The 10,387-nt window shown below is 47.2% G+C and overlaps 1 protein-coding gene across 1 annotated transcript in view; it reads right to left on the reverse strand.

The window, feature by feature from the left end:
* LOC142302827 (uncharacterized) overlaps nt 1-10,387 on the reverse strand; it is a 34,449-nt gene that overhangs the window by 14,162 nt on the left and 9,900 nt on the right. Inside the window, exons 2-3 of the mRNA XM_075343937.1 lie at nt 8,578-8,877; nt 4,471-4,770 (exon numbers count right to left, since the gene is read on the reverse strand). Of these exons, the coding sequence (XP_075200052.1) occupies nt 4,471-4,770; nt 8,578-8,877 (600 nt within the window). The remainder of the gene's footprint in view (nt 1-4,470; nt 4,771-8,577; nt 8,878-10,387) is intronic.

Here is a 10,387-nt window from a genome sequence, read left to right on the forward strand (position 1 = left end):
GGATCGCTGGTGACGTGGTTGCAGGCACGAGATTATGGGCGGCGCTGTGATTGCATTGCAAGTGCCCGCCCATAATCTCGTGACCGCGATCTCCCCTCTGCCTCCAGCGTTCTGCGCAAGCGCTGGAAGATGACCCGACGTCACATCCTTCCAATCCTGCCCTGCAGCAGGAAATAAATGGGAGGAGCGGAGCAGCACAGGATACGAGGAGATGCGGAGAGGATCTGAGCGACGTACACAGTAAAAAAAAAAAAAAACATGTAAAATCAAAACAAAGACACACACTGTCTTCTCCGCTCCTCCCATCTATTTCCTGCTGCAGGGCAGGAAGGGAAGGAGGTGACGTCGGGTCATCTTCCAGCGCTGCGCAGAACGCTGGAGGCAGAGGGGAGATCGCGGTCACGAGATTATGGGCGGGCACTTGCGATGCAATCACAGCGTCGCCCATAATCTCGTGCCTGCGACCACGTCACCAGCGGTCCTCGCGTGCACGGGACCTCGGGCACAGTGGGCGGCGTCCTGAGATATGAAATGGAGCATTGGGGGACGGCGTCAATCTGCAGGAGGGACAGCAACGGACGCAAGAGAACCCGCCCCCATGGATAATTTACAAGAATGGCAGAGAAAAAAAAAAGGTACAACATTATAAAGAGTTTAATTTGGTTTCAGAGGGGGCACAAAAACTACAGGAACCTTTCTAGAATGCAGCCCACGAGCTGCAGAGGGGGACACTTAGGTTTAAAGCTAAATTTCTGACAGGTTCCCTTTAAATATTGTATTTTCTATAACTATTACTTGTTTGCATATAATCCTCCTGAATTGTAAAGCGCTGCGGAATATATGTTGGCGCTATAGAAATAAAGATTATTATTATTATTCTTCTTCACAGGCAGCCAGGACACAAATGACTTTGTATCTTCAGCAGGGAATGCTGGGATACACCACTATTTAACGCTGAAGGGCGTGACTAATGAGTAAGTGCAGCTTTGGAAAAGCTGCAATAGTAAAACTGGCACTTAACCACTTCAGTGCCAAGAGAAATGAAACCCATTTAAATGAAGAGAGCCCGATGAGAGGCTCCAGTTCAAAGGCTGTCACTGGTCTCATCATGCAGGGAGACGATCGTGACACCATGCTTGTAAATCAAATCATAGAAAGTTTGAATTTGCAGGGGCTTGCCAATTTAAGGAAATTAGACTTGGATCTTCCGCAGAGCAAATCTACTCAAATCCAATGGAGATCTACAGTGGTGTGAAAAAGTATCTGCCCCCTACTGATTTCTTATTCTTTTGCATGTTTGTCACACTTAATTTCAGATCACCATACAAGTGTAAATATGAGACAAAGATAAAACAAGTAAAAAGAAAATGCAGCTTCTAAATGAATGAAGATCTTTATTATTAAAGGAAAAATAAACCCAAACCTATAGGACCTTGTGTTAAAAACTGATTGCGCGCGCGTCGCCCCCCCCTAAATCATAAATTAACTGTGGTTTATCACATCTTTGGGAAACTGAGTTCAATTTCCCTCACCACACCAAGACCTCATTACTGCCACACCTGTTCTCAATCAAGAAATCACTTAACTAGAACCTGCCTGACAAAGTGAAGTAGACCAAAAGATCCTCCAAAGCTAGACATCGTGCCCCAATCCAAAGAAATTCAGGAACAAATGAGAAACAAAGTAATTGAGATCCATCAGTCTAGAAAAGGTTATAAAGCCATTTCTAAAGCTTTGGGAATCCAGCGAACCACAATGAGAGCAATTATCCATAAATGGCGAAAACATGGAATTGTAGTGACTCTTCCCAGGAGTGTCTAGCAGGCCAAAATTACCCCAAGAATGGAACGATGACTCATTCATCAAAGAGGACACACAGACTTCACAACAACATCCAAAGAACTGCAGGCCTTACGGTCAAGCTACCACTAGGTGGGAAAAGAACTTCTGAGTGTAGTTAGACAGAAGCCCACTAGAGGTCAGTAACACAAAAGCAGGGATAGTAGATCAGTCAGGGTATATAGTGGGATGTCACAATTGTACAGAGGTGAAAACTAGCCAAAGTCAAAGAACAGAGCCGAGGTCGAATACCGGGAGAGCAAGTAAGCACAACAGGGGAGGACGTGTGGAACACGGGACAGGACAGGAGACCAGAGGACAGGGAGGTAAGGTCGAGTAGGAGGGTCGGAGAGGCAGAAGGTACGGAGATCATGGAAATGGAGATCCGGTCAGGTTGGCGGGATGGGGGTCACATCAGTTCGGGCAGGAGGGACGGATGTAAAGTTGGGCAAGGGAAATGGAGGTCAGGACAAACAGTACCAGGTAGCAGGTCAAGAAACAGAACTTCTTACAGGAATGGAGGACACAGCAGAGCCGGAAATATCACTGGAGGCGTCCCGGAGGCAGAACAACCAAGATATATTGGCGTGACCCCCGGAATGAGGCCAGAAGAAACAGGCCCCTCCCAAGAGCCCTAAACCCTGGAGGAAGGATACATGCACCGGCTCAGGAACGGCAGAGCCATGCATGAGTCATGACACTCACATTCCTCAGTTAAGGTCAGTGTTCATGACTCCTCCATAACAAAGAGTGGGCAAAAATGGCGGCATGGCAGAGTTCCAAGACGAAAACCACTGCTGAGAAAAAACAAAGACTCGTCTCAGTTTTGCCAGACAACATCTTGTTGATCCCCAACACTTTGGGAGAATACTCTGGACTAACGAGAAACTATTTGGTAGGTGTATGCCCCAACTGGTGTAGAAGTAACACAGAATTTCAGAAAAGGAACATCATACCAACAGTAAAATATGGTGGTGGGAGTGTGATGGTCTGGGGCTGTTTTGCAGCTTTGTGACCTGGAAGACTTGCTGTAGTAAATTAAACCATGAATTCTGCTGTCTACCAAAAAATCCTGAAGGAGAATGTCTGACCATCTGTTCCTGACCTCAAGCTGGATCGCACTTGGATTATGCAGCAGGACAATGATCCAAAACACACCAACAAGTCCACCTCTGAATGGCTTAAGAAAAACAGAATGAAGGCATAGGAGCGGCCTAGTCAAAGTCCTGACTTTAATCCGATTGAGGTGCTGTGGCCGGACCTTAAGAAGGTGGTTCATGTTCAGAAACCCTCCAATGTTGGAATATGTACAACAATTCTGCAAGGATGAATGGGCCCAAATTCAAGAGCTAAAAGTCTCATTGCCAGTTATAGCAAGCGCTTGATTGCAGTTTTTGCAGCTAATGGCGGCCCAACCAAGTATTAGGTTTAGGGGCAATCACTTCTTCACACACGGCCCTGTAGGTTTGGATTTCTTTTTCCCTTAATAATAAAGACCTTAAATTTATAAACTGCATTTTGTGTTATCTTTATCTAGTATTTACATTTGTTAGGGGATATGAAACGTTTAAGTCTGACAAACGTGCAAAAGAATAAGAAACGAGGAAGGGGGCAAATACTTTTTCACACCACTGTGTTAATAATGATGATGAATTTCACTTTTAGAATTATACAGTGTGTCCACCCATATCCTGTCCACCGCCATTAACTTGAGAACGGCGGCAGCTATAGGCATAGAAGTGGTGTCTAGGTATAGTAAAGTAGCCATGCGCTACGCAATGAAACCACCTACAGCGCCACCTGGTGGAAAACTACAGAGTTAGCATTTTTATCTCAAAAACGGAACGAGATAGAGGAAAAAAAGTGAGTTACAAAGTTGCAGGGCATCAACAATTCAATACGAATCGACACCTTGCATACAGAAATGCTATGATATGAAACCCATGACCCCCAAAACATTGAATGTTGGTCACGCATATGGCGCTCATTAGTGTCCTCCGTCAGCTGCAATGCACATCTGGCCTCTGCACAGCATACTGTATCTTGCTGCACGTTGTGCAATATGGCAGGTGACACGTGTGCACAAGCATCTGTGATACGGCGTCACAGGTCCTGCAATGTTGGTGGAGGGGTGGCATACACCTGCTGTTTGATGTGACCTCACAGAAAGAAGTCCAATGGGGTCAGGTCAGGTGAGCGGAGGCCACTCCACACAGCCACCATACCCAATGACTTGTAGGAAGGTCTCCATGAGGTATCGCTTCACGTCCGCAGCCTTGTGAGGTTTACACCTTCTAATCATAGCATTTCTGTATACAAGGTGTCGATTCGTATTGAATTGATGATGCCCTGCAACTTTGTAATTCACTTTTTTTCTCTATCTCGTTCCGTTTTTCGAAATAAAAATGCTAACTCTGTTGTTTTCCACCAGGTGGCGCTATAGGTGGTTTTATTGCATAGCGCATGGCTACTTTACTATACCTAGACACCACTTGTATGCCTATAGCTGCCGCCATTCTCAAGTTAATGGCAGTGGACAGGATATGGGTGGACACACTGTATACACGTAGCTGTGATATAGGATCATCATCTATATATCTCAATGGAGACTCAGACGTGCTTGACACGTACCGCTATAGGACAGCGGATGCGCTCTACTTCTCTTCCAGCTCTTCATTTCCAGGTCTCTGATGATTTCTTCGTTGTATTTTCTGAGCACTGTATACGCCGTATACTTCTCACTGTTCTCCCAGTGGCTGTATATATCACACAGTCCTCTCATCTTCTCATTGGAGGTTTTCTTTCTAATCATATCATTGTACTGTTCATCACTCAGGAGATCTTTGTTCCACAGATCACAAAGAACTGGATCTACATTCTTGATCCTTCTAACAAGAAATGATTGGTGAAGGTCTATAAACATAACCTTATCTGCAACATGAGAGAATAGTGAGAAAGACATCAATCAGTGCATGTCAGGGGATGATTCTGTGTAAGTCACTTACTGACCACATGCTAGTCATAAACTTGTACTTTTATTTTCATGTAACTTTTTATAATAAACTGTTGGATTTTCACAATTTTTCTCCTCTTTAGGTTCTATGTCTAATTTGCAATCCATTCCGAGCTGGAGGGAGGAGGAGGTGATGTTTCCCATACAATGAGTCACGCTCCCGGTCCGACCGCGCCGCTCATCACCCGTCGCTCCAACCCCTGGGGTCCCCGCTCCCCACAGAGCCCAGTCTCCTGCTACCCAGTCCAGACCTTTTCCCCGTCGGCGCCGCTCACTCACTGCAGCCACCTGCGCTCCAGCATCCTGCCTCTCCTCCTGTGGTCTCGGCTCTGACGTCCGAGTTGCGGCCTTCACACATGCACACTAGACGGCGCGCGTGTGCACTCACCTAGACTTAAAGGGCCAGCACAGCTGTCCGGAATATCACTAATAGTAACCTTGGGTATTTAAGACTTGCTACTCCCCATGGCCAGTGCTTGTTCAACGCGTCCCTGTAGCTTGTCTCTTGTACTAGTTGTTCAGGTCCCTCTATGCCTGTGCTTGGTGTAACACTGTCTCTGCTTGCAGATCCTGAGTACCGTTCTGAGCACACACTCCAGCCTGATCCCAGTAACCTGCATGAGCCTTTACCTCCAGACCTCAGCCTGATCTCAGTAACCTGCATGAGCCTTTACCTCCAGACCTCAGCCTGATCCCAGTAACCTGCATGAGCCTTTACCTCCAGACCTCAGCCTGATCCCAGTAACCTGCATGAGCCTTTACCTCCAGACCTCAGCCTGATCCAAGGAACCTGCACCAGCCTCCACCTCCGGATCTCAGCCTGATCCCGTTAACCTGTACCAGTCTCCGCTTCTGGACTTCAGCCTAATCCCTGTGACCTGCACCAGTCTCAGTTCTGGACTTCAGCCTAATCCCTGTGACCTGCACCAGTCTCAGTTCTGGACTTCAGCCTGATCCCGTTAACCTGTACCTGGGCCAGATCGGATCCTGCATCCAGTGACTCTTGCTGATCCCCGCTTCCGTACATCTAGGCCCTCTGCGGTTACGCCCGACAGTCCCTGTATAGGGGTTCGCTCGAGGTGTCGTCGCAGGGGAGTCCGGTGCATGGTCCAGTGGGTCCACTCCCAGGACTATCCTTACACAATGTGTCTGCAGGCTCCTATACTGTCCCTCGCACTAGGGGACCCGAGACTATCCCTAGCCTCAGGGTTATATCTAATGGTGTAGATGCCTGAGTCTGTTCACATCCCCTCAGGGAAGGAAGAGACAGGAGTGTGATGGCAACACAGATTTAGACAGATAGGCGAAAACCAAAACTTGGACACACTACAAACTCACAGGAACAAACCGTAAGAAACTTACAAGAAATGCAAGGGCAAGTGTTAACCCCACAACCGCTCGCAGCAATAAAGTACTACATCCAACAAGAAGTCTGGATCACAACACCTCACCAGACCAGTATAGGTACACTATAGCTGGCACTAATGGAAGTGTCCAGCCAGCATATATAGGACAGGAGCAAGGAGAATAACAAGTATACCAGCAGAGATGAACTCTTCCTAGCCTGCCTAGGAACTACAAAGTCTATGGGTCAATGGCCGAGTCTCCCTGCGCTGATCACAGACATGTGTCACGCTAGGTACGGGGAAGTACCAAGCAAACGGCAAAAGGGAAGGAAAGGTAAACCATGTGTCTAGGGAAGGGGGCGATGGTAACCCCCTGACCAAACCTACCGCTGACCCCAGTCTTCCCTCACCACCCTAGGTAGGTTCCGCACTTATGCGACCAAGCTGGATAACTGACCCTAAAATAGGTCCTAGGTGAGGAATTGGTGGGATGAGCTTGTAGTGAACCCTGCTAGTTCTAAAAAAGACACAGGGGAAAGAAAACAAATAACTTATCACCAGATGACTCGGTGAGAGGAACTACAACAACAACAAAGTCTCTCTAGATGTATGCAAGCCGACTGCTTGCACTGTTAAGAGTATTAGACCTATCACCAGCCCAGAGTAAGGGAAAATGAGGGTATATAAAGACACAAAGGGAAGTGCTGAATGGGTGAGGAAATCGGCAGGGTCCTAAAAAGAAGGGGATAAACCCCAAGCAGGGAAAAAGGGAAAGTCAGAGAGCAACTTGTGTAGCCAAACACTGCGACCTTCTATAGCTGGAAACTACAGAATTGGTCTGTCAAATGTGACACACTCGCAACATCAGGATCATAGCCAGGCACGGGACTCAGTCCTCTCCACCATCAGGAGTGACCCCGAGCTTAGAAATAGCCTAGGGTCCCCTACAGTGAGGGATACTATAGGATCCCCTGTCCCTTGTTATCCTAGTCACATTGTGACACCACCTAGCAGCAACAAGTCTATGCAACCACTGTCCTATGCTGTAAAGATCAGATTGTTGCATAGAGGAGAAATACTAAGCACTAGTGAGGAGTAAGCACTAAGATACTTGAGTGCTCAGTACTTGAAACAACCAGGTTCGACGCTCAGAGGGACTCAAATTGATTACCGATTATAATGGAAGTCAATGGGAAAGGCGAGCATTTTTCCGGAAGAATACCCAAGCACCACGATTCTCGATCGAGTACTGGGCAGTGCTGAGCATGCTAGTGTGTCGCCTAGAGCTTTGGGGTACTCTGTCCCGGGCTGTATAGGATGCTGTGTCACGGTCGTGTACAGGCCGTTGCACAGTTCCATGGCCCTGGGAACTCTCTTTAATGGAGAGTATATACAGGGGAGATAAGAGTTTATAGTGTGACACCACTTGCGGGTTGCGGTTATAGTTATGGAACCGCCGCTGCTTGGTTGGTTACCCATGGGGCTGATGGTGATGGCAGCTGGGATGGTAGGCCCACCGCAGGTAGGGCCAGGCCCCGGGACATGTATTGTACAGTCTGTCGCAGAAGAAGGGAGACCACACGGTGGGGATGCAATACAACTTTCCTTTACTTACTGAGATGTTAAACGGTGACTCAAGGACAGCTGGTTCAGACCCCTGGTCCCTTTCTACCAGTGCTGGTGTGGTGATCTGGTGTCTTTCCCTGGCACCTCACCCTGGTAAGTGGAACCCCGTAGCCTGCAGTGTTTGTGGGTCCCTGTCTGTCGGCAGTTTCTTGTCCGTATGACTGGCAGTGTGAACTCTGTAGGGTCAGTGTTCGGTTTCGATCCCTGGTTCGATTGGTAACTGCTGATGCCCCCGGGTTCTTTGGGTCAGTGAGGTTCGTGAAGGTCCCCTCACTGTGCAGGTATTTTTGTCAGGCCACGTGAAGCCGACGCTTGACCTAGGGCCCTGTGCCCCGTTGGTGCTCTGGTTCCAGAGGTACCTGAGTGTACCTTCCCTGGCAACCACTCTACTTTGCCACTGAGGTCCCCGTTCCACGACCCCATCTGGAGACACGTCAGTTCCCTTCTACTGTCTGTCTTATCCCGTAGTCCCCTCCCACCGAGCTGTCTAGTGGACTGGACTGGCTCCACCCTCTGGGTGGCTATCCATTGGTTCTCCTAACCAGCTAGTCAACCGTAATGAGGAGTGGGAAACTGGGGATTTTGTGTGTGTAGTTGGCACTGGTATTCCAGGTCCCTGGGGGTAGACCCTGCATCTTTGTCAGGATGCAGTACCTTGTAGTGCCCCGATTGTAGCGCCCCTGAACCACTCGCTCATCATTATTTATAGAGTTACGAGTCTCTAGGATAAGATATAGAGAGATCCAGACTTACCATTGGGGCTTCCGGAAGGACTCCTCCTCTTCAGCCAGTCCTCCATTTCCAAGTCTCTGATGGTTTCTTCATTGTATTCTCTGAGCACTGAATATGCTGTATACTTCCCAGTGTCCTCCCAGCGACAGATAATATCACACAGTGCTTCCATCTTCTCCTCGGAGGTGGTCTTTTCCATCAAAGCATTGTACTGATTCTCAGGCAGTAGATCTGGGTCCTGAAGATCCCGTAGAACTGAATATACATCCTTTATTCTAGTAATAAGGTCTGGCAGGTGGCAGTTTAAAAATTTTAACTTGTCTGCAGAAGAGGGGAAAAAAAAGCAAAAATGACTACACTGTGTGCAGAATTATTAGGCAAATGAGTATGTTAATCCCATGATACTTTTTATACATGTCGTCTTACTCCAAGCTGTATAGGCTTTAGAGCCAACTACCAATTAAGTAAATCCGGTGATGTGCATCTCTGTAATGAGGAGGGGTGCGGTGTAATGACATCAACACCCTATATAAGGGGGGCTTAATTATTAGGCAACTTCCTTTTCTTTGGCAAAATGGGTCAGAAGAGAGATTTGAAGGGCTTTGAAAAGTCCACAATTGTGAGATGTCTTGCAGAGGGACGCAGCAGTCTTGAAATTGCCAAACCTTTGAAGCGTGATCCCCGAACAATCAAGCGTTTCATGGCAAATAGCCAACAGGGTCGCAAGAAGCGTGTTGGGTAAAAAAGGTGCAAAATATCTGCCCATGAATTGCGGAAAATCAAGCGTGAAGCTGCCAAGACGCCATTTGCCACCAGTTTGTCCATATTTCACAGCTGCAACGTTACTGGAGTATCAAAAAGCACAAGGTGTGCCATACTCAGGGACATGGCCAAGGTAAGGAAGGCTGAAAACCACCACCTCTGAACAAGAACATAAGATACATCAAGACTGGGCCAAGAAATATCTTAAGACTGATTTTTCACAGGTTTTATGGACTGATGAATTGAGAGTGACTCTTGATGGGCAGATGGATGGGCCAGAGGCTGGATCAGTAAAGGGCAAGAGCTCCACTCCGACTCAGATGCCAGCAAGGTGGAGGTGGGCACTGGTATGGGCCTAGTATCAAAGATCAACTTGTGGGACCTTTTCGGGTTTGAGGGTGGAGTGAAGCTCAATTCCCAGACCTACTGCCAGTTTCTGGAAGACAACTTCTTCAAGCAGTGGTACAGGAAGGAGTTGGTATCATTCAAGAAAAACATGATTTTCATGCAGGACAATGCTCCATCACATGCATCCAACTACTCCACAGCGTGGCTGGCCAGTAAAGGTCTAAAAGATGACAAAATAATGACATGGCCCCCTTGTTCACCTGATCTGAACCCCATAGAGAACCTGTGGTCCCACATAAAATGTGAGATCTACAGTGAGGGAAAACAGTGCACCTCTGGAAGCAGTGTCAGGAGGCTGTGGTGGCTGCTGCACGCAATGTTCATCGTAAACAGATCAAGCAATGACAGAATCTATGGATGGTCGGCTGCTGAGTGTCATCAGAAAGAAAGGGGGCTATATTGGTCACTAATTGTTTTGTGTTTTGTTTTTGCATGTCAGAAATGTTTATATTTTCTAAATTTTGTGCAGTTATATTGGTTTACCTGGTGACAATAAACAAGTGAGATGTGAATATATTTGGTTTTTATTAAGTTGCCTAATAATTCTGCACAGTAATAGTACCTGCACAGACAGATATCCTTCTAAGATAGCCAAATCTAAAACCCCTCCAACTGCCAAAAATATTAAGCTTTGATATTTAGTCTTTTGGGCTGATTGAGA

The sequence above is a fragment of the Anomaloglossus baeobatrachus genome, chromosome 4, assembly GCF_048569485.1.
Source record: "Anomaloglossus baeobatrachus isolate aAnoBae1 chromosome 4, aAnoBae1.hap1, whole genome shotgun sequence".
NCBI lineage: Eukaryota > Metazoa > Chordata > Amphibia > Anura > Aromobatidae > Anomaloglossus > Anomaloglossus baeobatrachus.